Source organism: Serinus canaria, chromosome 21 (genome assembly GCF_022539315.1).
Source record: "Serinus canaria isolate serCan28SL12 chromosome 21, serCan2020, whole genome shotgun sequence".
In the NCBI taxonomy this organism is placed as follows: Eukaryota; Metazoa; Chordata; class Aves; order Passeriformes; family Fringillidae; genus Serinus; species Serinus canaria.
The window spans coordinates 4019846-4047175 of record NC_066334.1 but is presented as its reverse complement, the minus strand read 5'-3'; the positions used below and the strand labels follow the sequence as shown (position 1 = coordinate 4047175).

At 46.3% G+C, this 27330-nt stretch overlaps 1 protein-coding gene across 4 annotated transcripts in view; it reads left to right on the top strand.

Moving 5' to 3' along the window:
- The window catches only part of CAMTA1 (calmodulin binding transcription activator 1), a 242353-nt gene that overhangs the window by 120338 nt on the left and 94685 nt on the right, over positions 1–27330 (top strand). For all 4 annotated transcript variants that reach the window (XM_050982727.1, XM_050982724.1, XM_030233537.2 and 1 more), the window contains one exon: positions 9602–9673. In XM_050982727.1, coding sequence (XP_050838684.1) covers positions 9602–9673 — 72 coding nt within the window. The remainder of the gene's footprint in view (positions 1–9601; positions 9674–27330) is intronic.

Genomic DNA, 27330 nt, shown 5'->3' with positions numbered 1-27330 from the left:
ACCAGCAAGGACTCTGAGGTTCAGACACTTCATATGGAGAGTACCCCCATTTTGTGTATCTTGCCATAGCAGACCCCTCCCAATGTTCATTATCTGTCATGAAAATGAGCTTTCCCTTCTCTGATAAAAAATTAATGCAAGTAAAACATTGACCTTTTCACTGCTTATTGAACGTCAGAAACACTCAGCTGTTTGCTGGTGGTGATCTTCAGTAAATTTTGGTGCCCTAGACTTGAGAAATTGCTGCTTTTCTGTTTGGGTTTTTGAGACAGAAATGAAATATTGATAAGTTGGTTGTAAGCTGTATAAACTTAGTATTTCTACAACAGCTTGTCCAGAAAGACATTCTTAAATGCTTGCTAAGTGTAGCTCCTGCCATTGCTTGTGAGCAGTAGTGAGGCTGTAGGGATTTTAAATCAGAATGGGAAGATTTAGTACTGGCATACATAATAATTTGGTTTAGGTTGTGTAAATGCTTTTTAATAAAGGGATTCTGTGGAAGGAGGTTTGAAAGTCAGGTCCTTCTGAGTTTTCTATGCACTTGGATTCAATTATCAGAATTCAGGAGCTACTGAAAACCTTAAATGGCTTCCTGAAATGGGAAGGGAAGCTTTTATTATCAGCTTCCACTGGAAGCTCCCTGTCTGGAGCACTCAGCCACTGCACAGCCCTGTGCTCTCTGCTCAGGCTGTGCAGAGCTGCAGTGGAACTGTGCCACCTTTGCAAAGAGCCTGAAGTCAGGGATGGACATGCGTTGGTCATTGAGTCACTCACTGCAGCACCTACTGCTCTTAACTGTAAGCAAGTGGAGTAAAGAGAACAGGACCCAGAACCTGAGTCCTTTGCAGTGTGGGTTGTCTGCAGATAACTCCAAGGCTGATTTTGCCCAAGGGAGGCTGCCAAAAAAAGATCCCAGTGAAGGCTTCTTGTCCATTCCAGCACGAAATTAATCCAAGATAAAACTGTATGTATAATTAATAGCTCCCAGAAGTTCTCTTAGATGTTTATATATTTCCTACAAGTTGGATTTGTAAGACTTGTCCTTATTTGCCTGTGTCAGACAGACAGTGAACACGTCAGACCAACGTCCCTCATGTGATCTGCTCATGCCCTGCATGCCCTGGATTGTTCCAGATGTGGCCTGTTTCTGTTAAGTGTCTGCAGAAATACCACCTCAGCCTGCATTTCCCCAGGGCACTGTCACACTTTGTCTGGTTCCCCCATGCTGTGATGGTCTTTTTTTCTTTCCCAAAAAAGAGAAGCAGGCAGATAATAACCAGGTTTCCCATTTGGATGCAGTCTGCCCATGATGGCCATGGTGAGGCAGCTGGGCTGGAGATGTGGTGCTGCTCTTGACACAGCCTTTCCTACCTTAGTCAAGTTTCCACCAAGACCAGCTCAGTAATCCTTCTTTTGTGCAGAGTTTCCCCAGATATAAAGATATTTTGACCCCAGTCTGTCTTCATTAGCCCCTGCCTGATCCATTCAGTCTCAGCCCCCCAGCAGCTGAGGCAACCAACACAGACATTAATGGTTCATACAGCTTTGTATCTGATTTTCCATTGATGTTGTAGGAGACATGATTAAAGCCTTCAAGTAAAGTTGCAGCTAAATCCTTGTTATAGCCCACCCCATTATTTTTTTGTTCTCCTATTAGGATTTTAGGCATTTCTTTGACATTTTTATTGCCAGATTAGGAGGAAAATGCTTGACTTGTTTGCAGTGTTCTCATTATATTGTCTTTCTAACATTTCTAAAAGAGAATAAATATAAAATACTTCTGTGTATTGTGTCATATTTCAGAGTGACATTAATACACTCCATGATTTTCCAGCTGACAGTTCTCACTGTGTGGTGACAGTCAGGAAGCTCTTGTACAGGGTGGTGTGGGATGGCACAGGCTGTGTGGGTTGATGGTGCTTAGGGACCCAGGAAATGCCTGTCCTGTGGGTTTTGTATCCCACTGGAGAGCCACCTGGGCAGTGTTGGTTTGGTTGTGGAGTCAGAGCAGTCTCTTGTACCACTTTTCCTCCTAATAACTCACATCAGGGATGTTGGGAATGCTCTTCCCTTACCTAAAAGTTTGGGTGCCTGGCTGTCATGTGGAGCATGTGTCACCCAGAATAAAAGCCTGAATGAGAGATGTGGGACTGCAGGGGCTCTTCAAAATGCAGTTTATTGTATCCAAGATGTTACAGCAGCCCAGAGTCCTGGGTGACAGAGCTGTTGCCTACAGCTGTCAGGCACAGGCCTGGAGACCCTTTAATTTTGGTTACAATGCATTGTATCCTTTTCTTTGCTGAGTGTCTTCATACAGTAGAACCAATCTATACCTGAACTATTGTCTACAGCCTATCATAACTCCTGTAATTACCATATTCATGTTACTGTTCTCCAATCACTAAAAGTCAGTACATTACAGTTTAAGCTAGAAGTTGTTTTTCAGTTTTCTTGCAGTGGAAAATTCTGAGACCTTTTTTTACTTGCCACATTGGCAGACTTGTTTGCCTGTGCTCTCTTCCTGCTTGGTAAAAACATCTTGTTTGAGGTGGGTTTATCCTTTGCTCTAAGCCATAAAAAACCCTTCTAACTCACATATTAGCTATCCAGTAAGACTGGCTCAGCAATTCTTTTCTTCTACATCAAAACTTGCTTCCATCTCTATTTCAATCTCAGCTTCTACATTCAAAACTCTTTCTGCCAAGCACACATATCTGTGAGACCTTCTTGTCAAACTTCCATCCTTCCCAACAACCCAGATCTGCTCTCAGTGATCCCTTGCACACAGGTGTCACCCAGATCTGCTCTCAGTGATCCCTTGCACACAGGTGTCATCAGATGCTCTGTCCACAGAGCTGGTGCTGCCCTGTTTGTACCCAGCTCCAAATGGGTCACCTCCCTCTGAGGTGAGTCCCTTTGAGTTTAGGTAGTGGAGGTGAATGTCGGAATCCTTCCCAGTGAGAATTCCCATATTCTGCACACCTGGTTGAGCACAGCCTGCTTGGAGCTGTGTTACAGGGTTTTTTGGGTTTATCATGTCAGTCACAGTATCTGCAAGAGCAGCTACAGGTAGTGCTCACACTGTGTAGCCTCTGTCCCACAAATCAGTGATTTCTGCTCAGCCTGTCTCCTGCTCCTCACCTGAAACCTCCCAGGTCTCCAGAAAACCCTGGAGATTATTCTGGAGTATTCAGGCTGGTGACACAGCCAGGCTGTGAGAGTCTTTGAGGTACAGGAAAGCAATGGGCAGGACTAATGGGGAGTGGGATGCTGCAGGGTGCCCAGGTGTTATCCTCATCAGCACCCTGCAGGGGGTTTTATGACTGACAGTTTTTGGGTTCAGTTTGAGCAACATGGGTAGCAGGGAGTGAGGTGAGTAGTAGGAAGCCTTCTGTGTCAGATGAGGAGGTGGATATTTCATTACTAATTGGCCATGACTGCTGGCCCTAGGAAAATTTTGAGCTCTTGGAAAGCTTGTAATCTGTTCAAGGATCCAGTGCACATTGCTGGCTGGAGCTGCTCATGAGGGAAAGTGATGATGTTTTCCTCCTACATCTCACAACTTTGCTCCTATCCAGGCAGCATCCCTCCAGTATGCTTTTCACCCAGGCCAGGGTGATTAAGCACTTAAATTGATTAATCAAATTTCTTGTGATGAGAACTACTGTCATTCATTAATCTGAATGGGATTATAAATAAGAGCTGGCAGAGAAGGGAGACAAACATGTTGACAGATAGACCTGCTGCTTTGAATACAAATCACACCACTGCATCTGGAGGGTCTAAGCTCCTGGCAGCCTTGGGATAGAGCTTCCCTAAAGGTAAAATTAGGCTAAGATTAAAGTATCCCTGTATTAATAAAGAAATATGCATTTATGAAGAGGCAGGCACTGCAGTGGGGGTGTGGGGATGCATACCAATGATCCTGCAGTGGGCTGGGCAATGGGTGTTGCTGCCTGTGGAAGCATCAGTCCCCACGTACGCCGATTTCTGTCGTTAAGCCAATGTCATTAGAGGATTCATTTCTAACAGTGAGAAACTTAAAACCTTGCAATCCTTGCAGAGACTTCAGAACCCCACAACCCACGCAGGGTTTGAAAAAAACCCCATTAAACATTTAAATATTTCATTAAATATTGAACATTTCAAAAATTGCTTTCTAACGAGTCCCGAGGTAAACAGAACAATATTTGTTAACAAAAGCCACCAGAAGTGATGAGGCCCTGCCATGCATTGGCTGTGTAACCTCTCCTCCCTTGATTAACCATCACAGGAGAGCCCTGGGCTCAAGTCCAGGAACTCTTACCTGGGTATGGCTGCCAGTAGCATCGAGGGCATATGGGGGGGTTTGAAATGTGTCAGGAGAAGAACTGACAGGATTAAACACAAAATGCCTGCACCAGGCTGAGTGCCTGCACAGCAGGCAGTGCCCAGGGCTGCTCAGAGCTGTGCTGTGATGCCACAGCTGAAAAGTGAAGGGTCAGGTTCTCTGGGTTTTGCAGCTGCCTAGAAATGTTAAGAATGTTTTTGGGATCTGCTGTCAGTACCAGGCACTCCTTGCCCAACCTGGCACACTGTAAGCAATTGCTTAAGTTCTGTTGACATCGATAAAAGGCGAACCTTGCCAGCAGCGTGTCTCAGCCCAGGCTGAGATCTGAGCACGTGGTTTGGTGCTTTGCTGAATCAAAGTTGCTATTTATGAACGTCAGAGGAAAATCCAAACCTGTCTAATATCTGTGTTTCTCCAAGATGATGAGTGAGAAAACACGGTTAGCAGCGTTTTGGTTTTGATTTGCAGCAGTAATGGGAAATTTTGGATGCATTCCTATATTATGACACTCCTTAAGTCCAAATAAGAGCTCTGGTGGCAGCCTTGTGGCCCTGGGAATTCCCCAGGGTTCAGACATGGTTTCCCCTCCTTGTTTGCTGCTTTAAAAAGCTGAACTGGGGCCAGTCTGGATGGGGGAATGTTGAGAATCTCCTGTCGCCTCTGTGAAAAATGCCAACCACTTGTTTTTAAAATTTTAAAAGGTTAATAGTAATAAAATGGTTTTTAAAATAGTAATAAAATGAGAATAATGAAAATTTGGACAATTTGGATTAGGACAATACAAGACAAAAACAAAGAGTTACAGACAGTCCAGGTATGTGTGCTGGTTACAGCAGGCAAGGGTGAGAGCAGAGCGTGGTTGGGCTCAGATGCAGCCTCTGCTTCAGGAGACCTGTACCCTGTCATCAGGATGCTGAGAGGAACAAAGCCAACCCCTCTCATGGCTTTCCATGGAGGTTTGATCCATGGTAGCAGTGCTGCTACTGCCAGCAGCGTGCTGCTCCCTGATGGAAATTGGTGAGGAAGCTCTGGAGTGATCAGTAATTACAGAGGGAAGTCAGAACCCAGGACATTCCTCTGGCTGCCCTGGAGGACTCGAGCTCCTGCCCAGGGGGCTCAGAGACCTTGGCACAGAGCCCAGGATCCCTGTGCCTTTGATTTAGCCCTTGGAAAAAACAATTACCAACCTTATATGAAGAATTAGAGGCCACAAAAGTTTAAGTAGAATGATGGTGAATTTATCACAAAGTGAAAAATAGATTTTTTAGGGTTTTTAGCATAGAAGTTCAAGGAGCAAGATAGAAGAATCGAAGTGTGTCCAGCCTTTCTCCTTTTTCTTCTTGGCTTCCATCTTCTGCTGTGTTATTAGCACTTTTACATTGGTTTAGAGTAGAGGCTCACTGTCTAACATAGGTGATAGGTACTGGAAAGTAATTGTAAATATTGTATACCAGTTTTTAGTATAAAAAGATAACACCACCCTGGGGCAGGCAGAGTGCCTCTGACTGTCTTGCTGAGCAGACCCCAGCTGAACAGGAGAAAAAATTTTATAGATAAGATACAATAAACAACCTTAAGATGGAGAACTGAAGAATTCAAACTCCTTCTTTGACCGCCGAGCTAAGAAAAAAAACTTTCCAACGTATCTCAAAGTCCCTCTGACCAGCTAAAAGTCCTGAGAGAGGGAGATCCCAGCAGCAGGGGGATGTACCAGGGAGCTGATCAGCTGCTGGGCTGAGCACGTTGCCCAGTCCCACCATGGAGCCAGGAGCAGAGGGCACGGTCCTTTTCCCCCAGTAACCTGCACAGATCCTGCTCCTGGTGTCCAAAGGTTGCTGGGCTGTTGAAAGCTGAAGCCTTCCCTCCAGAAAATTACTCAAGTATATTTTAATAATGTACAGCCATAGGTCTTACGTGATTTGTTCTCTAAAGATTGATTTAGCTTCTTATTAAGGGAATTGGGAATTCAGTGTGAAAATCTGAACAAAATCTAGGCGGTTTTTAGGGTTTTTAAAATATCCACTAGTGTAACTCACCAGGGAGAAGAATTTCAAAGCCTGTCCAACCCTATCTTGAATTTTTGATTCTCCTGCTTTCTTAGTTTCATTCCCAAGGTATGCTTGTTAAGAAAGAACACCTCAGCATTATTGTATTATTTTTAAATAAGCCACAATCACTTTAAGGAGCTCAGGATAAAAAAAATCCACTAATAATTTGATTTTATATTCCCCCTCCCCACCGCCTTCCTCCAGTTTTCAGAAGTTTGGTAATGCCAAATGTGCACTGCATACAAATGGCAGGGCAGGCAGCTGTAATTGCACACTCTCCCCTGCTGCCCAGAGAAGGCCTTTCCTCTTTAATTACCCCTGGAATTGGAAAGGGATGAGCTGCAGCAGAGCCAGACCCTCCAGCAGCAGTGTGGGGCTGCTCAGAAGGTGCCTGTAGCTGGTTCCTGGGGCAGGTGTGGGGGTCTCATCCCAGGGAGCTGCACAGGAGGGATCCCCACATTGGCAGGACATGGTTTGTGCTCAGGGAATCCTTGGCCACACACACAGGGTCATCTCCAGGCACAAGGACACACTCCCTGATGGGACCACAGGGCCACCTCCATGGGCACCCACAGCACCCCCACAGCTGGGTGTCCCTTGGCTGGTGCTGCTCAGGGCTCCTCTGGGGTCAGGCTGATGCCAGTGTTCTCCACACAGCAGTCAATGAGCTGCTGAGGTGGTGCTCCTCCTCACACTGCTCCAAAATGCCTTTTCTCTTCTCCTGGAGATTTTGTAAACTTAAAAGAGAATCATGAAAAAAAATGTTCTCCTCTGTCCAGCCCATTAATTCAGCCTGCTCAGGACAGAATTAACCTTGGCAAGCCTTGCAGAGGAGAGAGTCGTTCTAACCTTAAAAATCTGCTGATTAAAGCTGGTTTCTGGAATTCGATTTCACTTAATGCATTGGCTGAGTGCCCAGCCTGGCATTAACATCTCCACAGACACACAGGCCTCTGCAGCTTTTACCTTCCCACTAAAAAATAATTTAAAAAAAATAAAAGAAAACACATCTAATAAAAGCCCCTTTGCCTGTTTTGAGCAAGAATTTATTTTAAAGGCTGCTTTAGCTAAAGGTATTCCTTCTGCCCTGGTTGTGTGTCTGCTGTGGCTGGGCAGGGTGGTAATTCCACTCTCCTCATTAGGTGCAGAGGGGTGTTGAGCTGGCTGGTTGCTCAGCAGCCCTGGGCCATCCCAGGGCCAAAGGCAGGGGTCAGCAGATCTGAGTGCAGGAATATCCTGCACCCCCCTCCCCACCACCCCCACGTGCTGAGCTGCAGCCTTTGTGTCACCCACAGAGCTTAACCCATTAATCTTGAAAATCCTCCAAAACAATGACACACAGATTTCCCAGGTTTCTATTTATAGCCTCAACTTTTTCTTACGCATTTTTACCCAGAAATTCATGTCGTTTTTATTGCTGTCATCACTCTTTTTGTGTGCTGGGCTCCCAGGGTCTGTTTCACCCCTGCAGTGTTTCTCTGCTGCTGTGGTACCTCTCTGTGCCTGTGGGGACAATCCCTGCTGTCTCTCCAAGGCCAGGAGCTTGCTCAGTGTGTGGGTCTTCTTCATCCAAGCTGCCCAGGTTAGGACATCCAGCCTAAAAACATCCATCCAGGGAGGGAAAAAAAAAAAAAAGAAAATAAAAATTTAAGAAATCCCTTCTGCGTCCTGTGTGCTTTTTGAATTCTTTGAGCTGTTAGGATTTTTTTAATGGTTTGCTGAAATGTTGAGAACCAGTTTCATGAAGGTGGGAGGCTTTTGTGTGATTCATTATTGGCAGCTCTAGAATTATCTGCGAGACAGCTCTGGAGAGGGAGGGCAGAGCTGCCGCCTGCTGTGCCCCACGAGCTGCACAGAGCCCAGCCTTGGCTTTTGTTTTAATCAGGCAAAGTTTCGATCGACTCCACGGCAAATTGGGGTGGGAAGCAAGTCAAGGGGGCTGGAATAGATTGATACATATCTCACAAGGTGGTCTCTGGCTGCTGTGAGGCTGCTCCAGGCTCCAGAGCAGCTTTCCCACCCTCACTAGGGAGCTGGTTGGACTGGGAGATGCTGCACCTCTCAAGCTGCTTTCTGGAGGGGGGGAACTGCTCTGAGTCAGCAGAACTGAACCCTGCAGACCTTTCCATGCAGTCCTCAGTGCCATGTGCAGGAGTCACTGTCAGGGCAGCTGTTCTCCAACCCTCGGGAGGGATTTAAATGTTAAGCTTTTCTTTGGATTATTTTCTGCAGGGCTTTTTTCCTCCTCTGTTTTTCTTCCCTGCATTTCAGTGTGTAGAATGTACCCTTGACACATTTTAAAAACATTATTAATCTTTGTCATTTCTGTTTTAAAAATAACTCAGTGATAGCAGCCAGTCCTTAAATCCTGTTTAATTCAGGCCGACCTTGTGAGCAGTGATCCTGGGGAGGGGGGACTGCTGCAGCCTCCCATGTGCTCACTGAGTGCACATGTCCAGCAGCACAGGAACCCCTCTGCATTCAGGATCTTTGCAATTAAAACCAGTTCTGTGGGTGTGGGTTGGCACTGGGCTTGGTTTCCAACCAAAAAGTTTAAACATAGTAGAAATGTGGGGTTTTTTCCTGAAGAAAGAATTCCTTGGCTTTGCTGATTTCAGTTAATTAGAGAAGTAGAATTCATTAAAAAAAAAACCTCAAAAACCACAAAAAACCCAACAAAACAAAACGAAAAACCACACCAAAAATCCCAAACAAAAAAAAAAAAAAAAAAAGAAGAAAAGAACTATATTTTGGCATTTTGCTGTCTAAAATATCTGACAGCAATTTCTTCAGTTTACAAACACAACATTTTCAGTTGCAATACCCAGGAGGTAAACCATGGGAAAAGAGATGAACGTGTTGTATTTGCCAAAAAAATAAAAACACGATGGAGCAAAGATTCAAAGGCAGCCCCCAGCCCAGCCCTGTCCGTGTCAAGGTGCTGAGCAGGGAGCCCCTGTGGCTCTGGCCACAGCAGGGTGGGCACCCTTGGGTGGGGGTAGCATGGCAGGGACTGTCCAGGAGGGGCTTCTGTGACCTGTGGCAAAGTGCTGACACCGCAGTGCTGTGCTGTGCATCACCAGCTGTGCATCACCAGCCCCAGAGCCAGGGCAGAACAATCTCCTCCATTTGTGGGTCACTCTGCTGCCCCATCCCCAGCACGGCCTCTCGGGATGGTTCCTCCACTAACCTGACTCTGCTTTCTCTCTTTTTGTGTCCCCAGTGCCTGTATGGCTGCTATGTCCATTCCTCCATCATCCCCACGTTTCACAGAAGGTGCTACTGGCTTCTGCAGGTAGGACGACAACGAGTTCTCTCTCTGGGGTCACCTGGTCAAGCTGTTGCAGCCACGTTCAGCTGCTGCCAGGGGGGAGATCAGCATCCTGTGTTCAACTGTCTGGGGGATTTTGTTTGTCTGGAAGGGAATTGGGTCTTCTTACTTGGATGTCTCTGTTTGGAGGGATTGTGTATTTTCTCTCGCAGTAGGGAGCTGATGCCAGCTCATGTGTTCTCTAAACATGCAGTTGGCTCAAGTGAGACTTTCTGGAGGTTTCTGGTTGTGTTGTTCCATCCTGAAGCAAGGCAGGAGGCAGAGAAGTGAATGCTGCACAAGCATGCTGTGGTGTGGGGGATATAACAGCCCTGGGCTGTGCTTGACTTTGAGGAAAACCCTGGGGCTGTGTTTGAGTTTGGGGTGAACCTTGGAGCTGGCCCTGCAGTGGATCTGCTTTCCTCCAGTGAGATATTTAGTCTCCAGGGAGTATTTGAAGTCACTCAATGATTTTTCTTCTGGCTGTTGTGAGAACAGCAAAGTCCCAGGAGGAGTCGAGCCAAATTTTCCTCTTATTTACACAGGGTTTGGGCAGCTCCCCTGGGGCTGTGGGGGTGTGTGAAGGATCTCATGTGGGAATTTGCCCGGGGGGTGTTTGCTGACCCCACCTTTGAGGAGCTGTTCACATTTTTGACTTGTTACTATGGTGTACAAAGTGGAAGTAATTTGTTTTCTTTCATTATGAAATGGTACTTGACACATACTGTAAAAATATTGTTTTAAAGATTAAACTCCCATGGTCCTGAAAACAAACAAGTCTGAGGAAAGTGACATCTGTTTCTAGAAGCAAATGGAAAAGAATTCCTGTTTCTCCCTGGTTTTGCAATTGCACTTCCATATTAAAAGAGAAGGCACTGCTGCTGTCACTGGGGCAGGACAGACCCCTCACAACCCACAGAGAATGGTGCCCACACCATGGACATAATCAAAGGAAACACGCAGCAGATGTCACCCTCCTCTGTGATATCTCTGTGCTCTCAGCTCTGTTTGCATCTGTGGCATAAAAATGCTGTGTGCAAGGAAAGAGGAGATGCTTGGCTGCAGTGGTGGGAGCAGCACTGCACCTCTCAGAGGAGAATTGTGGCTCCTCTGAAAACACAGCGTGACTGCATCGATCCTGTTCTCTCACAGTTCCCCTGGCTGTGCTTGTCCTCCTCGAGAGCTCCTGGCCCCAAAGGTCACCTCTCTCCTCTTAGTTTTTGAGTTTTGTATTACTTTTTCTCGTTGTGATGTGCTCCCTAGAAGTGCTGCTGGCCCTGGCTGCTGTGGCACTCAGCCAGCATCTCCCTGATGGGTTGCACTGCAGCACTGCAGGATCTCGGAGCTGTCCCCAGGGTCTGGCTCTTCACGTTCCCAGGGTGTGCATCAATGTTTAGTCATTTTCTTTGCTCTGGTAATCACTTTTTATCAAGAGGATGGGAAGTACATTTCTTAGAAGCCTATTTATAAAATGTGCTGCGGGACATCTCGCTGTGGCTGTGGTAGACTGGTATTCCTCAACAAGGACATGCTGTGCCTTGGCTGTGGGAGGAAGAGGGGTCTGTGATTCATGGCAGCATCTCCAGGCACTAACGGGCATCCTTCAGTCATGCGCTCAAGGTTATGCAGCCAGCAGAAAGGAGCTGGCCAAGAATAGATGACACTTCTCTGTCTCTGCACACTGCTTGTGTTCAGCTCCATGGTGAATTCAGGAGCAGTGACACCAGAGAGACAGAAGGTGTTTTGTGCATCTCCTTCAGAAGCTTTCACTTCAACAGCACTGGTAAATAGTTTGGTATTCAAAAATAGGTATAGCCAGGGCAATGTGTAATATGTTTAGCTTTATAGTTCACTGAGGTACATGGGTGACTTTCCCTTTTTTTGGGGAGACATCCAGCACCTTCCTGGGACTCTTTCTGCTGTCTCTGTGCAGTATCTGGTCAATTGGGAGTAAATACAATTAGTCTGTGATGCCATCTATGTTTTATGGGATGATCTTCCTCCAAATCCTACTGTCAGGTTAGATGTTGATTAAAAATCCCCACAAAAATGTTCTCGATCTTTTCTCCCTCGCATTTTCAGTGTAAAGGCCAGGACTTCAACCAGCCCCAGAGACTCACAGCCTTTCTCATGCATTTACATGGCACTGTAGCCATTAATTATATGGTGATGTCCAATTTCTTACTTAAACAACTTTGTGTTGTCATTTATGATTGACATGATGTGCATGATGTGCCTGCTCCCTGCAGACTGGTCAGAGGGATGAGAAATGAGAACCAGTCATCTGGAACTGCATGATTCAGTTTTCAGGGTCTCTGCTGGAAGTTCTTAGGCTGTTGGCAGAGACCGTGGTGCTGGCAACTGTGGCTGGGGTCTGCTGCATGGGGCCTCCACCTCTCTCTTCTGAAGGGGTTTCACATTTTTGAGACATTTCAAGCTTTCTTGATAACGGATTTTAGGTGCTGCCTTACCCCAAAGAGCTTTAATATTTGTAATAGGTGCTGTAATTGCCAAGCCAGCATTGACACGTTCCTGCTGGACATGGTCCAAACCTGGGTGCTGGCAGCCTCTTGCATGGCTGCTCTCTTGGACCTGAATGAAGAAAGCATGCCCAAGGTGGTGGTTTCCTACAGTTAGTTCTCATATTTTTCTTTTAATTATCTGATCTCTAGAAATATGAGATCATGCTGAGTGACACAGGCAGAAAAGAAGATGGGGATGAGGACATGGGTGGCCTCTTCACAGATTGCTGGGGAATACCTCACTAGAACTTCAGTTTTTTATTGTTTTACATTCTTTGTTTGCTGGCTGTCTACAGTTCACTGAATGTGGAGCAGAGCTGCTGGAATATTTTCTGAGATGTGGGTGATGGCAGGTCCCAGCCTCCTGCAGAGGCTGTGGCACAGCTGTGACTCTGAGTGTATTGGTTTGTCACTGTCAGGACTCAGGCTGCCCATGTTAGAGCTTCAGCCTACTACCAGATTTTGTGTCAATGGAAAAAGAAGAAGAAAACCCCCTGTTTGTACTTGTGCTGACTAATGGAGGGAAAATTTGGATTCTCAGACATGGATGATTTTCAAACATTGGCACAGCTGAGCAGGGAGATGCAGCGTTCCCTTCTGTGTGTTGGAAATTGGCACCCCAGGAACTGAAAATTAATCTGGCTGCCAGGCTTCTGGGCAGGCTGCTGCTTGCAGGGTTACAGAGGCTTTGCCTTCCCCCATGGACTGTGATGGGCCCCTTGGTCACTCCCCCACTCCTGTGCTGCACAGCTGCAGATGCTGAGCTCATTGGATGCTCATCGTGTTCCACCTGTAGCAGATGCTGATGTCTCCTTTAGTGCTGTGGGGATGGGAGGGAATACATATTTTAAAAGTGTTGCCCTTTTTCTTAATTAAGAAGTACATAAACTGTGCTATAGGATCATGCTAAAAACTTGTAAATTTAGACCTCTTGGCCAGTTAAACAAGTGAAGACTAACAAGCCCTGGAGAGAAGTGGCAGAGAGCTGTTTCACGTTGCACATGCGTTAACTGCTCGCTGAATAATTCAGAACTGGTGCAGAAGAGTGGCAGTGGCACTGCTCTGGCAGGTGAGCCAAGGAAGCAGAGTGGGATGCAGGCTGAGCTAGGCAGGCACAGGGACACAGCAGAGCTCCACAGAGCCCTGTTGTAAATCCAGTGTTTGCAGTAATTGCTGAAATGTGATAATCCAGTTCTCTGGGAGCCTGGGGGAAAACTGCATTTCATCTTTATTGCTCACACACTCACAAGATGCTCCCAGCAGCCATGGAAGTCATGGAATACTTCCCTGTAGGGTAGGAAATGGCAGGAGAAAGTCAGGGACATCAGCAGTCCTGGCAGCATCCTGTAATATCCAGGCAGGATGTCTGCCACAGAAGGAGCAAGTGGGAGATGCTGGGGGGGCACTGGTGGTGGGCAGTATTTGGGTAGTGGTATTTAATTACTGTTCCTGTGGTTCTGTGTGCACCAGCTGTGCCTTGCAGAGTATGTGTAAGCACTGATTGAATGTCAGAGGCTTTTGCAATATTCTTTCTTTACTCTGTTGGGTTTTTTTTCCTGAATTCTTCCTTCTGATACACTTGAATATTCAGCAGTTTGTTACTATGAGTGTCTGCACTGATGCTTGATGCCCCCTGAGTGTGTTCCCTTCCTAAAATACATCTTGTCTGAAAGTTGTGGGCAGAAAATATCAAGACCTAAAACTCATTTAAAATGTTCTACATGACATCTGTCACTGTCCTGCATAAATTTACTGTTTGTTCTATATTTTTTTGCCATGGTTTTCCATTATGCTCTGAACAAGAGGAAGCCCTTCCCATTTATTTTTGATAGCACCCCGTCAGAGCAGCATTTCCCTCTCTGATCACTTGTGCTGTGCTGTGTCAGCAGCATCTCCTGCCTCCCTGGCTGGAGCAGCGACAGACAGCTTGAGGATTTGGGGCTTTTTCAACATAAATTGGAAGCATTACAATCTCATAAAATTTCTCAAGACTTTTGCTTAGTAATGGGTTTTTATTTTTCATTTGGGTGAAATAAAAGTGGCTGGGTAATAAAGCACAGAGAATGCTGTGCTGCACATGGGCACTCAGCTGGGTCCTGTGTGTTGGGGGGTGGGGTGGGAGCGAGGCCTCAGCACAAGGAGCCTGTGCATTTTTGCTAACAGGATTATAAACTGTTGCTGCTATGCTGGCACATATGTATGCCCAAGTATGTTGTAGCCTGTGTGATGAAATGAAGTGGTGTAGAAGTACAGCAGAGCATGGTCTGTGGTACTGAACCACCTCCAGTGTGGCTGCACATCCCCAGCATGCCCGGGATACAGGAGGGTGTTCACAGAGCAGACCTGTGGTTCCTGTTCCCAGTGCCCTGCGAGCATGTAGAGCTCTGCTGGAGAGGAGACTGTGTGTGGGGAGACCAAGCAGCAGTTCCAGGAGAGCAGAATGGTCCTCTGAGTTGATTTAGCTCTGAGCTGCAGCAGCAGAGGTGCTTTTGGTACCAGAGGATGCAGCAGTCAGTCCTCTTGTGTTACCACTTGGCTTCACGATGCACGAGCATTTTCAGAGGATGAGGAAGTTGTGGATACCCTTTTCATGCTTCCTTAACACGCCTTTGGCTTGATCTCTCTGAAGGATGCTCTCTTCTTTCCTTCCTTTCATCTTCTCACCAGCTCTTCTGAAGGCACTGTGCTCGTTGCTGTGTCCCTGCTGCTGCAGTCACTGGAACAGCCACGTCTCAAGATTTCCTATCATGTTTTTCAGGGTTCATTAAAGATCTGAAATACTCATGGAATTGGTGGAGCTGTGCAAAAATTATTGCTCAGTCCAACTGAAATTCCAATGGTTCTGTAAATTCTTTTGTAATAATTGTCCAGTTTCTTTTTTTTTTTTTTTTTTTGGTCACATTCCTAACATACTGACTCCTGAAAGTGAATTTCAGAGAAACTGTGGAAGAGAAACAAAGGGTCCTGTGCATCCTGCTCCCAACCACCCTGTAGAGTGTCACAGAGAGCACAGCTTGTGTGCTGCTGGGGGAAGGACAAACCCTGGGGCTCTGTTTGTTGGGACAGCCACCTGTATTTGCAGTCATCCTTTCATGTGAGATAGTGAAAGTAAATCAGGATGTTGCTTCCATGAGAAACATTTTCCTGACAGAAATCTACAGTAGATAACATTGATCTGTGGCTTGGGCTGGTATCTGCCTGATCCCTATGAACCAGAGACTCTGCAGGGTGGGTGAAGTGGGGCTGTGAGAGCAACAGCACGAACCCTCTGCTGATGTTCCAGTGAAGGAGAGGCAAAGATGATTACAAATGAACTGGTGTGTCAAAGGCTGGAAATGTTTTAGCAGCAGTGCTTTATCTTTTGTAATGTTTTTATAAATTATTTATTAACACACTTGCTGCATTTTCCTGAGAAATTGGGTGGAGGAGCAGAATGTATAGATGGCAGACTATATTCCAGAAGAAAGACGCCTGTGATTAAAAAACAATTTCCAGCCCTTTCAAACACATAACTTTATTTTAGACAAGCAGGCTTCTATTTTTGTACTGCTCTCCACCATTTTAAAGAAAATCCCGGATTTGTTCCCTAGATATATGAGGAGACTGACGTTAATGCCAGCAAACTAAAAAGCAGTCAGAGTGCTTTAGTTGTTGCTTAAATAATCTGTTGTCATTTATAGAAGGGATGCATTTCCCAAACTGCTGGGGGATGTGCCTGGGTTGCTGATTGAGAGAAGTTCTGGCAGGAGTGATGGAGAAAAGGCCAAAACGTGTCCAACTCCCACAGAAAGGGAGAACAGCTTTGGTGCTTTCAGCTCTTGGTGGAAATAATGCCCCATTTGCCCTGGATGCCTGACCCAGGGGAGGGAAAGCATTGGCTCTGTCCCTCCTTGGGGGCTGCAGCCCTATCATGCACCATAGCATGGCTGGGGGGCAGCCACAGTGTGCCTGCTTGTGCCTCATCCAGCAGCTCAGTGTGAGCAGGAGCTCCTGCCTTACCTAAAATGAGTTTTGCCCCTGTGGCTGCAAAGGGACCCAACAGCAGGGGTGGGTGGGGAGCACCTGGGGACCCTGTGAGAAGCCTGCTGTCAGTGGGGAACATCAGCAGCCCAGCAGGGACACCAAGAAGTGACACCACTGGAAGCAGAATTACTTGGGCTTCAGCGCCCACTTCTGTGATCTCCTGGGAAGACCCCCCAGGGTGGGACTGTCATCCCTGTGATCCTGCTCTGGTTCAGGCCAGTGATGCTGTCACTGAGACATCCTCCCAGCAGGGATCGCAGCCATGCGGCAGCACAGCCCAGCTGGAAATGAAATCAAACCACAGGCTCCAAGACACTTATTAATATGCTCTGTATACTGAGGATTAGGCTTTTGGTGACACTTAAATTGAATTCTAATGCTGTTTTGAAATATATAATACGCTGAATTTACTTCACCTCAGGTTTGAGTTAATGGTTTATTAAATTATGCACCTTGCAGTAGTGAAGCTGTTTCCTGGTGTAGGACACCGAGCCTTGCAGGAGCAATGCAGCAATTCTGCTGAGCTCACCCACGTCCTCCCTGGTCAATTATTAGGTCTGCAGGTGTCGGTGAATGTATTATAGCACTGGCTGGAGTTTCACTCTCACTGGAGAGTTATAATTGGGGCTTGAGTTGGGAATTCTGTAGTGAAGCAAATTACAATTTGAGTTTAGAGATCTGGAGTTTGTTCTGGCGTGGGCAGCAGAGGACTTGAAGCAGATGCTGCCAAGGCTGAAGTCTCTCTTTCTAATGCAAGATATTTTTTCCTTTAATATGCAGTGTTTTGGCCTGCAGTGAATTACCTTTGTATTTTATTTGTTAAGGAACACTTTTGTAAGTGTTTTGGATAAATCACTTCCCAGGTGCCTGCAGGTTTGAGTGCTCTTCTTTCTATCCTCTGCCTTTGTAAACATCTTGCTGATTACCCTGGTTGCTTTTATTCTCAAAATAATCTTTCATTTCTGAAGGAGTCTCTACTCCCTTTCTATCAGCTGGCTGCCTCAGCTGTCACTGATGTCTGTGCTGCCCTGGGTTAATGAAGCTGTGATGCCTCTTGTGTCTCACACTGCCTCAGTGGTGTGAAGTGAAGACTCTCCATCCCTGTCACCTCCCACAGCTGCCACCTGATCCCACCTGGGACCCATCACTGCATCCCTCTCTCCACACCCCTGGTGATGTCGTGGGTCAGACCAGTGGATGGTAAAGTGGCTGTTAGACCCATGAATGCATATGTGGTGCACTGCCCTTAGTGAAAGGCAGTAAAGGTTCTTAAAAAGAGCCCCAGGTTCATGGTCTGCACTATAAGATGCTGTGCTCACCTCTGAGGCTGTGGAAATGGGGTGTAGGGACCACAGCCTTAGTCCTCTGTGAGATCATGGTCTTCTGTAGTGTATTAATGGAGGGGCAAAAGCCAGAGGAGAAGGACCAACCTAAATGGCTTTTGCTTCTGAACAAGCAGCATTCCTAAGGGGATCATTTTCTGTGTCAAGGAAAAAGTGCACAATTTTTATCACTGTACATTTTTTTCCATTAAACATCAGCTTTGCCTCTGCTCCTCGTGCTGCTGTGGGGTGTGTGTGGTACAACTGTCTGCTGGCTCATGCTGCTTATTGGCCATGGGCAGCAAAGAAGGCATGACAGAGTGAAATAGAGGTTGAAGTTTTTATCAGTTTAAGTCACTGGAAAATCTCTTCTTCCCAGAAAAGTAGATTTCCCAATAATGTAACCAGAACAAAATAAGTGTTTGATTCACTGCATCTTCACACTGTTCTCCTTGTGGTATGGCAGGAGGGAATGGCTGCTCCCAGTGCTCCCCACTGTACCTGGTGCTGCCAGGGCAATGGGACACACACAGCTCTGCCCTTCTGCTGGGCTTTCATGGCAGTCCCCATTCCTGGTGCTGCCCTGGCCAGAGCAGTGGGACACACACAGCTCTGCCCTTCTGCCCAGCTCTCAACCATTCAGCTGAGCCACCACTTTCTGCTGGAGAAGGGAGAGAGGAAGTTGTTCTCCCTGGTGAATGGTGAAGATTTTCACCATTCTTCAATTATCTTTGTTTGTGGAACTCTTCAAAAGCTGGTGCCAACAGCTCCATAATCACAGTGTTTATTTCTGACTGCAGAGCACTGGTGTTTATTCCTCTCTGTAACTTAGACTTGAGTCACTTTCTGCAGGATTTTGCTGTTCTCAAGACACAGCACTGGTGTCTGAGTGTTCTGGGGTGCAAGGACCTTGTCAGGTTGGTTCAGCCAAGCATCTCAGAGTCTTTCAACCCCTGTTGACCAGCCCAGATGCACTCTGTCTGATTTTATAGTGTCCCCCTAGAGATACCTAATGCCTTTCTGAAGCATGCCAGTCAAATTTTGCTCATCTCATGCTTTTGCATTTCCTTGAGCTGTCCTGCTGGGAATTTGCTTTACATGCCTAGTGTAAAACTTTATAGGAAAAGGAATCCTCATGGAAGATTCTTCCCCTCCTTGGCCTGCAGTGGAGAATGGAGCCACAACATCAATTCTGCCATGAACAGTCTGAGCAAGATGCAGATCCAGCCCTGGCTCCTCCTGCAGCTCTTGGCACTGGCACAAAGAGCTCCAGCATCCAATACTGTTGTTCTTTTGGGTTTATTGAACAATAAATCCATCACAAAAATATGCAGGAAGAAAAATGAATGCAACATCTCTCAAGGTCACTGGTTCCACGGAGGAGATGTGAGTGTGTGGTGTGTCCTGTGACACAGCAGACACACGACTCATGGGATCCACTCCCAGTCCTGTGTCCTCTTTTAATAAAAAACCCCAGCAAATACATCCTGTAACCTGCTACCTGTGCAGTTCAGCACTCTGATAAACAGTAATTATAACTATTATGGGATGCCATCTCCTCTCTGCCATTTATTGACCTTTTCTTCAGTGTAATTTTCTTCTCAGGGGTCCAGGTAGCTCAGTATCCAAGGAAGAGCTGCCATGTGAGCATCTGGGCAACACAGCCACCAAGACCTGCTCAAGTGCTGAAAGGTGCTTGATTTTAGACTTGTTTAAAGTTTACATTATAGTGACAAGTCTGGAAACCTCTGAGAGAAGAAATTTCTTTCTGAGTTCTCCTTGTAGTTGTTGGGGAGAGAAAAAGTTAAATGTGCTGGGATGCTGCTGAAAGGAGTTGACTAAAATAGCTTTTCTGTTTGTAATAGCATTTCAGATCCTAGAGCCTTTTCAAGCTCAAAGTGACCCGAAATCACTTGTTCAGTGAGAAACATCATCCTTCCAGGGAACTGGCCCCTCATTTTTGCCCATTTTTGGGTTTTGTAGAATCAGACAGGAAATTCCTTCCAGATTCAGAAAATAATGTGATCAAGTAAGTTTTGGAGGGGCAGCTCTGAATTTGGGAGAAGAGGCAGTGTCACATTTGGGTTTTAACAACAGTTTGCTGAAATCGTGTGAATTCACATTGTCAGCTAAGAATATAAATTGCTTTAAAATGTCACCTTCTTCAGAGCTTTCCTCTGTGTGAAGCAGACCTAGGCATTGCCTTCAGGCATGGCAAAGGGGAGATCCTGTGTCCCCCTCCCCAGAATCTTCAGGCAGAGCATCCCTCCCCATGGCTCCCCACTGCCCCAGTGCTGCAGGGACTGGGGCTGTGTGGGCTCCAATTCCCACCCTCCCACTTGGGTTCCATGGCAGGAGGGAGAGGATGTGGAGTGGGCTTGATTGGAAAGTGCTTTTGCTTTTTCTCCTGAAAGATGTTTGCAGTGAAAACTGTACGTGAAATTTATTCTCCTCTCATATGATTCTGACTGGTTTTAGTGCACAAATTCTCAGAAGAAAATGTATTCAATAAAAATTTGATGTGGAACTATAGCTCAGCAGAATCTTTTTTAGGAAATCCAGCTCTGGGATATTTATTTTGTATCTAGTTTCAGTTTTAGTGCCTATTCCTCCTGCAGATGCCCTCGTTAGCCTGCTAACAGCTCCTGAAGAGTTCAGCCCCTCTCCTGCCCTCATTCTGGGCATTCCTGCAGTGCCTGTGGGGAAGGTTTGGGGGGAAGCACAGCTGTGTGCAGTGCTACTTAGGGCTGCTGCTGTTGCCTTTTTCCATAAACAAATCCTGCTTTTTGTTCATGAGGAATGCAGAGGGCTCAGTAGAGCAGAGGGGCTGAGCCTGAGGCAGGTAAAATGTTGCCAGGCTGGTGGACAGAGATGTGGGTGTGCCTGGTTTGTAACAAGTCTGCTGGGAAATAGTCTTAGCAGGAAAATGCAATAATTCTGGATTTATTCTCCTTTGATGCTCAGCTTGCAAAAGGGGACAGCTTAGGGGAAGTAGGAAAGGAATCCAGGATAGCCACAATGAAAATTGCACCTGTGAGCCCCCAAAGCTCCTTGTGGGGGAATAGTGTCCCTTTGGGCTGCAGCAGGATGTGATCCTGGGATGGGTTAGTGTTGGTGTGTAGGGCAGAAGAGACAGAGTTCTTTCCAGCCTTTGGAGCAATTGATAGTGATGAGCAAAAACCTCACTGGCCTCCTGATTTCCAGCTCTTGTTCCAAAAGGTTCCTGTTCCTTTCCAAAAATTCCAGGCAAGCAGCACTTCCAGAGCCAGGTTTGTCCCACTGCCACCTCCCAGCTGGTTCTGGGAGCAGTGTCCAGGGCTGTGGTGCCTGAGCAGGCACAGAGTCACTGTTCAAATAGAAATCCCAAGGCTGAAGCCTTTGCTCAGTGTTTCAGGGGCACCAGGAATATCTCAAACAGGTTTCTGGTCCACTGCCCCCTGAATCACCACCTCCTCAATGCATTTTAATGCAAAGCTGGAGCCCTAAGGCAATCGAGAGCTTTTTCCTAGGGTTTAGTGATAAACTTGTGTCTCCTGTGAGTGAGCAATCTGCTGCTTCACCACTTCTTTCAATTTAGAAGGGAGTAGACTGAAGCCCTCTTGCAAAAACATTTATTGTATCAAGCAAAACTGGAGGGTTTGAGTTCTACTTCTCTCGTAAATTTTTTTTCTTTACTTCTAGTGTTCTCATATCAGATTTTCACTGGAAAAATACTACCCAGAAGCATGGAAAATGGCATATGGTTCTATGAAATATACCCCCATCTAGGATACACCATGTTTTTATTTTGTGACAGTCCAAGATTCAGTGCGTGGCCTAAATATTGTGGCATCCTATTTTATTTTTGAATTGTTGGATGGACTAGACACTGTAGCTCATGGACAACACTACCATTTTTCCCTGTGGTTTACCCTTTTTCTAGATTACTGTCTCTTAGTTTCAAAATGGAACAAGATTTCTCCCTGGTTTATAAATTAGGGCCATATTCCAGCAGCACCCAGTAGTGCTGCCATATTTTAGATGGTGTCAGGATTTCTATTAAAAACCTTATTTTTCAGAGGTTTAGAGCTGAGCCATAAAAATTGGCTGTGTGTATGTATAACAGCTGCAGCTCTGTCATGCAGAGGGGGTGCTAGCATGTAGCTCCTGCAAGCAGAACAAACCACACTTCCCACAGGCATTTATACATAGAGCTCTGTATAATTGTATTAAAACTCAGTGTAAGATTGTGCTAAGTTTTTATTTCAAACTTAATTTCTTGGAAGTCAGGAGATGCTCCCTTTGGCAGGGGTGTGGGAGAGTTGCCAGAGGGGTGTTGGGTCTCAGGGTATTCTGATCTGAACCAGATCTTGAACCAGAGCTGTGAGACAGGACACAGCCTCTCTGTGACTAGTGGATCTGCTGATGGTTTTTACATACCTGGAGTGATTAGCTTTACTCACCGAAGCATATCTGGCCCACACAATAAAAATTGGTCATAAATATCTCTGTTCTATCAAAAGAGACCCTGAGAACAGAATTGCACCCAGGCTGTAGCTCTGATAATATCTACAAGCCTAACCTGGATCTGAACGTGTGTCATGGGTGGGTTTTCTTCTTGTGTTGACATGTGAGTAAGATACCAACAGCCTTTTAATAGCCCTGCATAATGCTCACACCTGCTGCAGTATAATTTGCTGCATTTCTGCAAATAAGCTGGAGGGAGTGAAGAATATCATCCCACAGTGCCCTGAGCTCCTGTCAGAGGAGACAAACTGGCCCTGCACACAACTGTGGGGGTGTCTTTCCACTGCAGCTCCAGCAGCCACCGGGGTGCTTCAGGTTTGCAAACACCCAGATAATGAAGGACACAGATTCAAAAGTCAAAAACCAGAAAAATAACCCCACACAATCTGCAAGTCCTTGAGAACCTCACTGCAGCTTGATGTGTCTTCCGTGACATTTTGGCTCTCGTTGGCTTTCCATCTGCAGGAGTTTGATGTCAGTGTCAGACAGGCCTGTCTTTAAGCTCATGTTTTTCTGTGTGATAAGGCATTCTGACCTCAACTGCTGTTGGTCCGTGGTAATTCTCACCTCGAAATTCTGCCTGGTCAGATCTCTCAGGTGCTGTGGTGGTGAGCACAGCACAGGCTGGTTCTGCTTTAAAACTCTCATTGAATTCCTGCCAGGAGCACATTTTTATCATCCTCTCCCCAGGTGCTCCATGGTATTTCCCATCTGAATTCAAACCTGGGCAGCAGCATTGTGTTGGCAGTGTAAGATGTCACGACAGGGCATGTGGCACTATGGCCATGGTGGGGGGGTCCCACAGCTGACCCTGCTCCACCTCCCTTCAATGTTAACAGAGCTCAGCCACGTTCATGAACACACCTGCACAGCCTTGTTAATTAATATCATGTTTTACATTCTATTTTAATAAAGCCTTTTCATTACAGAGCTTGTTCCCATGATAGGATAAATTGAAATTCTTTGCGAGAGCATTATAATTAAGCTGTAGTGCAACGGGTAGGGATGTGTGTGTGGATACAAATTGAAAGAGGAGAAATTTAGGTTAATGGAGGAGATTCTTTACTGGGGAGGTGGTGAGACACTGGAACTGGTTGCCCGGGGAGGAAGTGGGTGCCCCAAACCTGGAGGTGTTCCAAGGATTGGACAACCTGGGATAGCTGACCCTGCCCATGGCAAGTGGGGGTTGGGACTGGATGGTCTTTAAAGTGCTTGGACCCTTCCAAGCACTTAACATTCTTTGATTCTGTGATTCTTTGTGCCTTGCTTAGGAAGTGTCTGTCATAAGTGCCTCAACAGCAGGCAATACCAGCAGGCTCAGGCAGCACTCTTGTGCCTTGTGCCTCAGGGGATTTCTGCCCCCCCGAGGCACTGTTTCAGCCTCAGGTCATATTTCACAGGCTAGAGAGATGGAAAACAACCTCTCCAAGGCAGCAGCTCCCCAGCTTTTGGCTCACTGGACAATTGCAGCTCTCAGACATGCCTGTGGTGGCTGGGGCAGCAACAGGAGGCAGGTTTCAATGCTGAGGTTGGTTCTGCAGGTGATTTATTTACCATAGGCTGCAGTTGGGGGCTGTTTCCAGGTGGGGATGGAGCAGTGAGGGGTCTGCCACAGGGAACAGCTTTGGGGCGTTTCTTCAGTTTAGTGTAAACTCCCAAGAGTGGCTATACAGGAGGTGAAATACTTTGTTATTTTAGGTCTGTTGTGCCTTGCTCCTGCAGTTTAAAAATCAATACACCTGGTGCATCCACAGCTGTTCGTGATGGGTGGAGTTGCTTTGATGAGCGTAAGGAAACAGGGGTTCACCATGGGGTTAGAGCATCCCTGTTCAGAAATGCACTTCAGCAAGAGGAGGCAATGAAGTTGTGTCAGAATTACTTGAGAATTTGGGAACAGATTTTTATTTTCTCTTTGACAAAAACTAGGGTTTATAAAAGGAGAGAAAGCTTGCCCAGGAGGGGAGGTTGAGTTCCTGCTGCCAACCTCAGGGAGGTTTATTTACGAGTTGTGCAGCAAGGAGATGGAAATGCTTCATTAGCAAGCAGCAGTGCATGCTAGCTGGAGAAGATCCTAATGGAGTAAATTAGGAGGGTAACATCTGTTGCTTTCTGTTTTGGTTTTAGTGCTCGATCTGGTGCTAATCCTGGCCTTTTGTGACCTTTTTATATGTCCCCTCATCCTAAATATGAGACACGTTTTGTTCATTAGTCGTGGATGTGTGTTGCACCTCTGAACAGAGTTCATCTCTACCCTTGAGGAGAATTTGTTTCCTTCTTTTCCTTCCTTCCAAAGACCTTGCAGGCAAAATGTTAGAGATGGAGAGAAAAGAGAGGCAGTAAAAGCCTGAGCCAGGCAGAGGAAGATGTGTGTGTACATGTGCATAGATACATAAGATGCAAAGTTATGCCTTCTTCCACCATTTGTATAATGATTTTATCATTAAAAAATGACAGCTTACAACTGAAATTTTAAGTCTTGATGGTTTATACAAAATTCACGGCGTGTTCAGGAAGAAGTATTTCTCACAGCTACATGTATAAATAGCCAGGTTTGATGCAAAGAGAGAGGTGGCATGCAGAAATTGCCTTCCTAAATCCTAGTTTTTCCACCAACTGATATTGTAGTGGCAGACACAGATCTGCTCTGCTGCTCCACGAAATCTTAGGAGCTCCCTTGTTAGCAGGGAGGGAGACAGGAGCTGGTGGGTGCTCTCCAAGGAGCTCCCCCATTTCCAGGAAAGGGGACAGGAGCTGGTGGGTGCTCTCCAAGGAGCTCCCCTATTTCCAGGAAAGGGGACAGGAGCTGGTGGGTGCTCTCCAAGGAGCTCCCCTATTTCCAGGAAAGGGGACAGGAGCTGGTGGGTGCTCTCCAAGGAGCTCCCCTTTTCCAGGAAAGGGGACAGGAGCTGGTGGGTGCTCTCCAAGGAGCTCCCCTTTTCCAGGAAAGGGGACAGGAGCTGGTGGGTGCTCTCAGGGAGCTCCCCCATTTCCAGGAAAGGGGACAGGAGCCAGTGGGTGGTCTCTGTCTGGAGCATCGATGCTGCAGGTCTGAGCTGCTCAGCACCAAGTTTGCATTTGCAGAGTTTTGTTCAAGGCTTAAAACACTTGCTCAGATTAATGACCAAAAATGTCAAATGTGTCCGCAGCTAATTATTCATTAGATGTGTAATTAGTGTGAGATGATCATGACATTTTACTGTTATTAATTTTTATACCCCAATAGAAATTAAATCAGGCTGCAGTCACAGAACAACAGTTGGAACTGGCACTAGAGATGCTGTTGAGGAGCTGGAGGATGTTCCTGCAGTGCTGCCCAGCTCTGAGGGAGTGTTGATGCTCCTGGGTCTCCTGAGAACAGTTCTTGACTTCCTGTTGTATCTCTGCTCTCAAGGGAGGGCTGCAGGATGCAGGCAGCCAGGCTGAGCCTCTGAAATACAAAGCCTAGTTGGCTCCATTAAAGTAATGATAAACTCCAAAAAAGCAAAGCCAAACGTTTTGGGTTCTGTTCATCAGAGACTGGCGGGTTTCTGGCTTTGTTGTCTTTTAATACCCCAAGAACAGATGTAGGTTGACAAGTGGCATCAGCCAAGGGACTCAGCTTTATAAGTTAGTGTTGAAGCTGGCTTGGAAGTAGCCAGCTGAAATCTAATTTGTAGCCAAGTGGAATAAATTGGAACTGATAGTTATTCAATTAATGGCATGGGCAGCAAGGTGAGGTCTCCTCTCAAAATAGCAGAATAAGGTTTCTCCTCATGGAGGTTTGGGAAAACGGGGCACAGCACCAGGTTTTCTATCAAGTCCAGCCATTAATCATCTGAGTAGTGGGAGGGAGATGTGATTATTATAGAGAGGCACAGCAAAACAGCTGGAGTGAGCACTTCCCAAAATGGTGCTGGAATCCAAGCCTGATCCAGTGGACATGCCCTGTAGCCTGCCTGGAGCTGAGGATTCCCTGGGCAGCATGGCATGCACCAGTACCCAGTCCTGCAGCAAGCAGCAGCAGAAGCAGGGGTGGGCTGTCCTCTACTCCTTGCTCCTCCAGGCACCTGTGGCATCCTGGGCACTGAGACTCAATCTCTTCTGTCACTGACCTGCTAACGCAGAGCTGCTGTCACACCTGAAGAAGTGGTCTTTGCAGGCTGAGGAGTTCAGTTAGAGTGGGCAATTTGGGTGTCTTTTTAGTCCTTTTTGTGCATCTGGGGATGCAGAGTTGGGGATTGACTCATGCATTCACCAGACTTTCTGCAAACTCCCATGGTGTGATGGCTCAGATCTTGGGATAACTGCACAGTGATGAAGCTGCCACAGTTGTCTCCACCACAAGAAGACCAAGAAATATAGAAAGGCTTTTTTGTCTTTAATCAAAAGAAAAATTTCTTCCTATGCAAATGATGTCTGCAACAATATAAGCGTTGCCTCAGGTTTGCACGAGCTGAATGAAAGAGAAGCTGAGTTCATGGTTTTCAGCAGAATGGTTTTAACTTTAATCAGTTCAGTATGTAAGAAGGAAAGCAAAACTTCTTTTACTTGGAATAATGGAATCCTCTGGTTGCATTTCAGGACAGACCAAACAAGTAATTTAACTGAAAAGTTCATGTCAGATGGAAGCTGACTGGATCCATGTGAACCATGGCTGTTGTAGTGGAGCTGTGGGACCTGTGCTGGGCTCTGAGCTGCCTAAAGCAGCAGCAGGACACAAGAACTTGTGTGAGGATGTGGTCAATCAGACTTGTTTGGGTTTTGGCACTGAAACTGTCCTGGCCACTGGGAATGGGTACAAGGGGAAGTCTATGCAGATTAGCTCAGGTATGGAGCTTATAGAACCACATAGATGAGGTCTAAACTATGAAACATTGCTCAAGTTGTAATGCAAATACAGTCCAACATCTGTGGCCTTTCATTAAAAGCGAAGTTACAGGGGAGAGATTTCACTCAGCAACATTAATTTGTGCCTGTGAAATTATTAACAATTTGATATTGTGGCTTTCTCATTATAAACTTCTGTGGGAAAGGGGAATTAATTTTTCTGTGCTGTTAGAAGTTGTCAGAGGAGATCCCTCTCTTCCTGCGTAACCGGATCAGAAATTCCTCACGTACGTGGGTTGACCCTTTCCCTCTGGGGAACACATTAATTGAAGCTGCACTCTCATTAAACTGGTGCTGCAGGAGAGGAGTGTAAAAATAATGCAGAGTAACAGTGGCAGGCCTGGAGGAATTTGTAGGAATGTTAAGCAAGGAAGGGGGTAGTAATGCATAAGGTGCTTTTGGA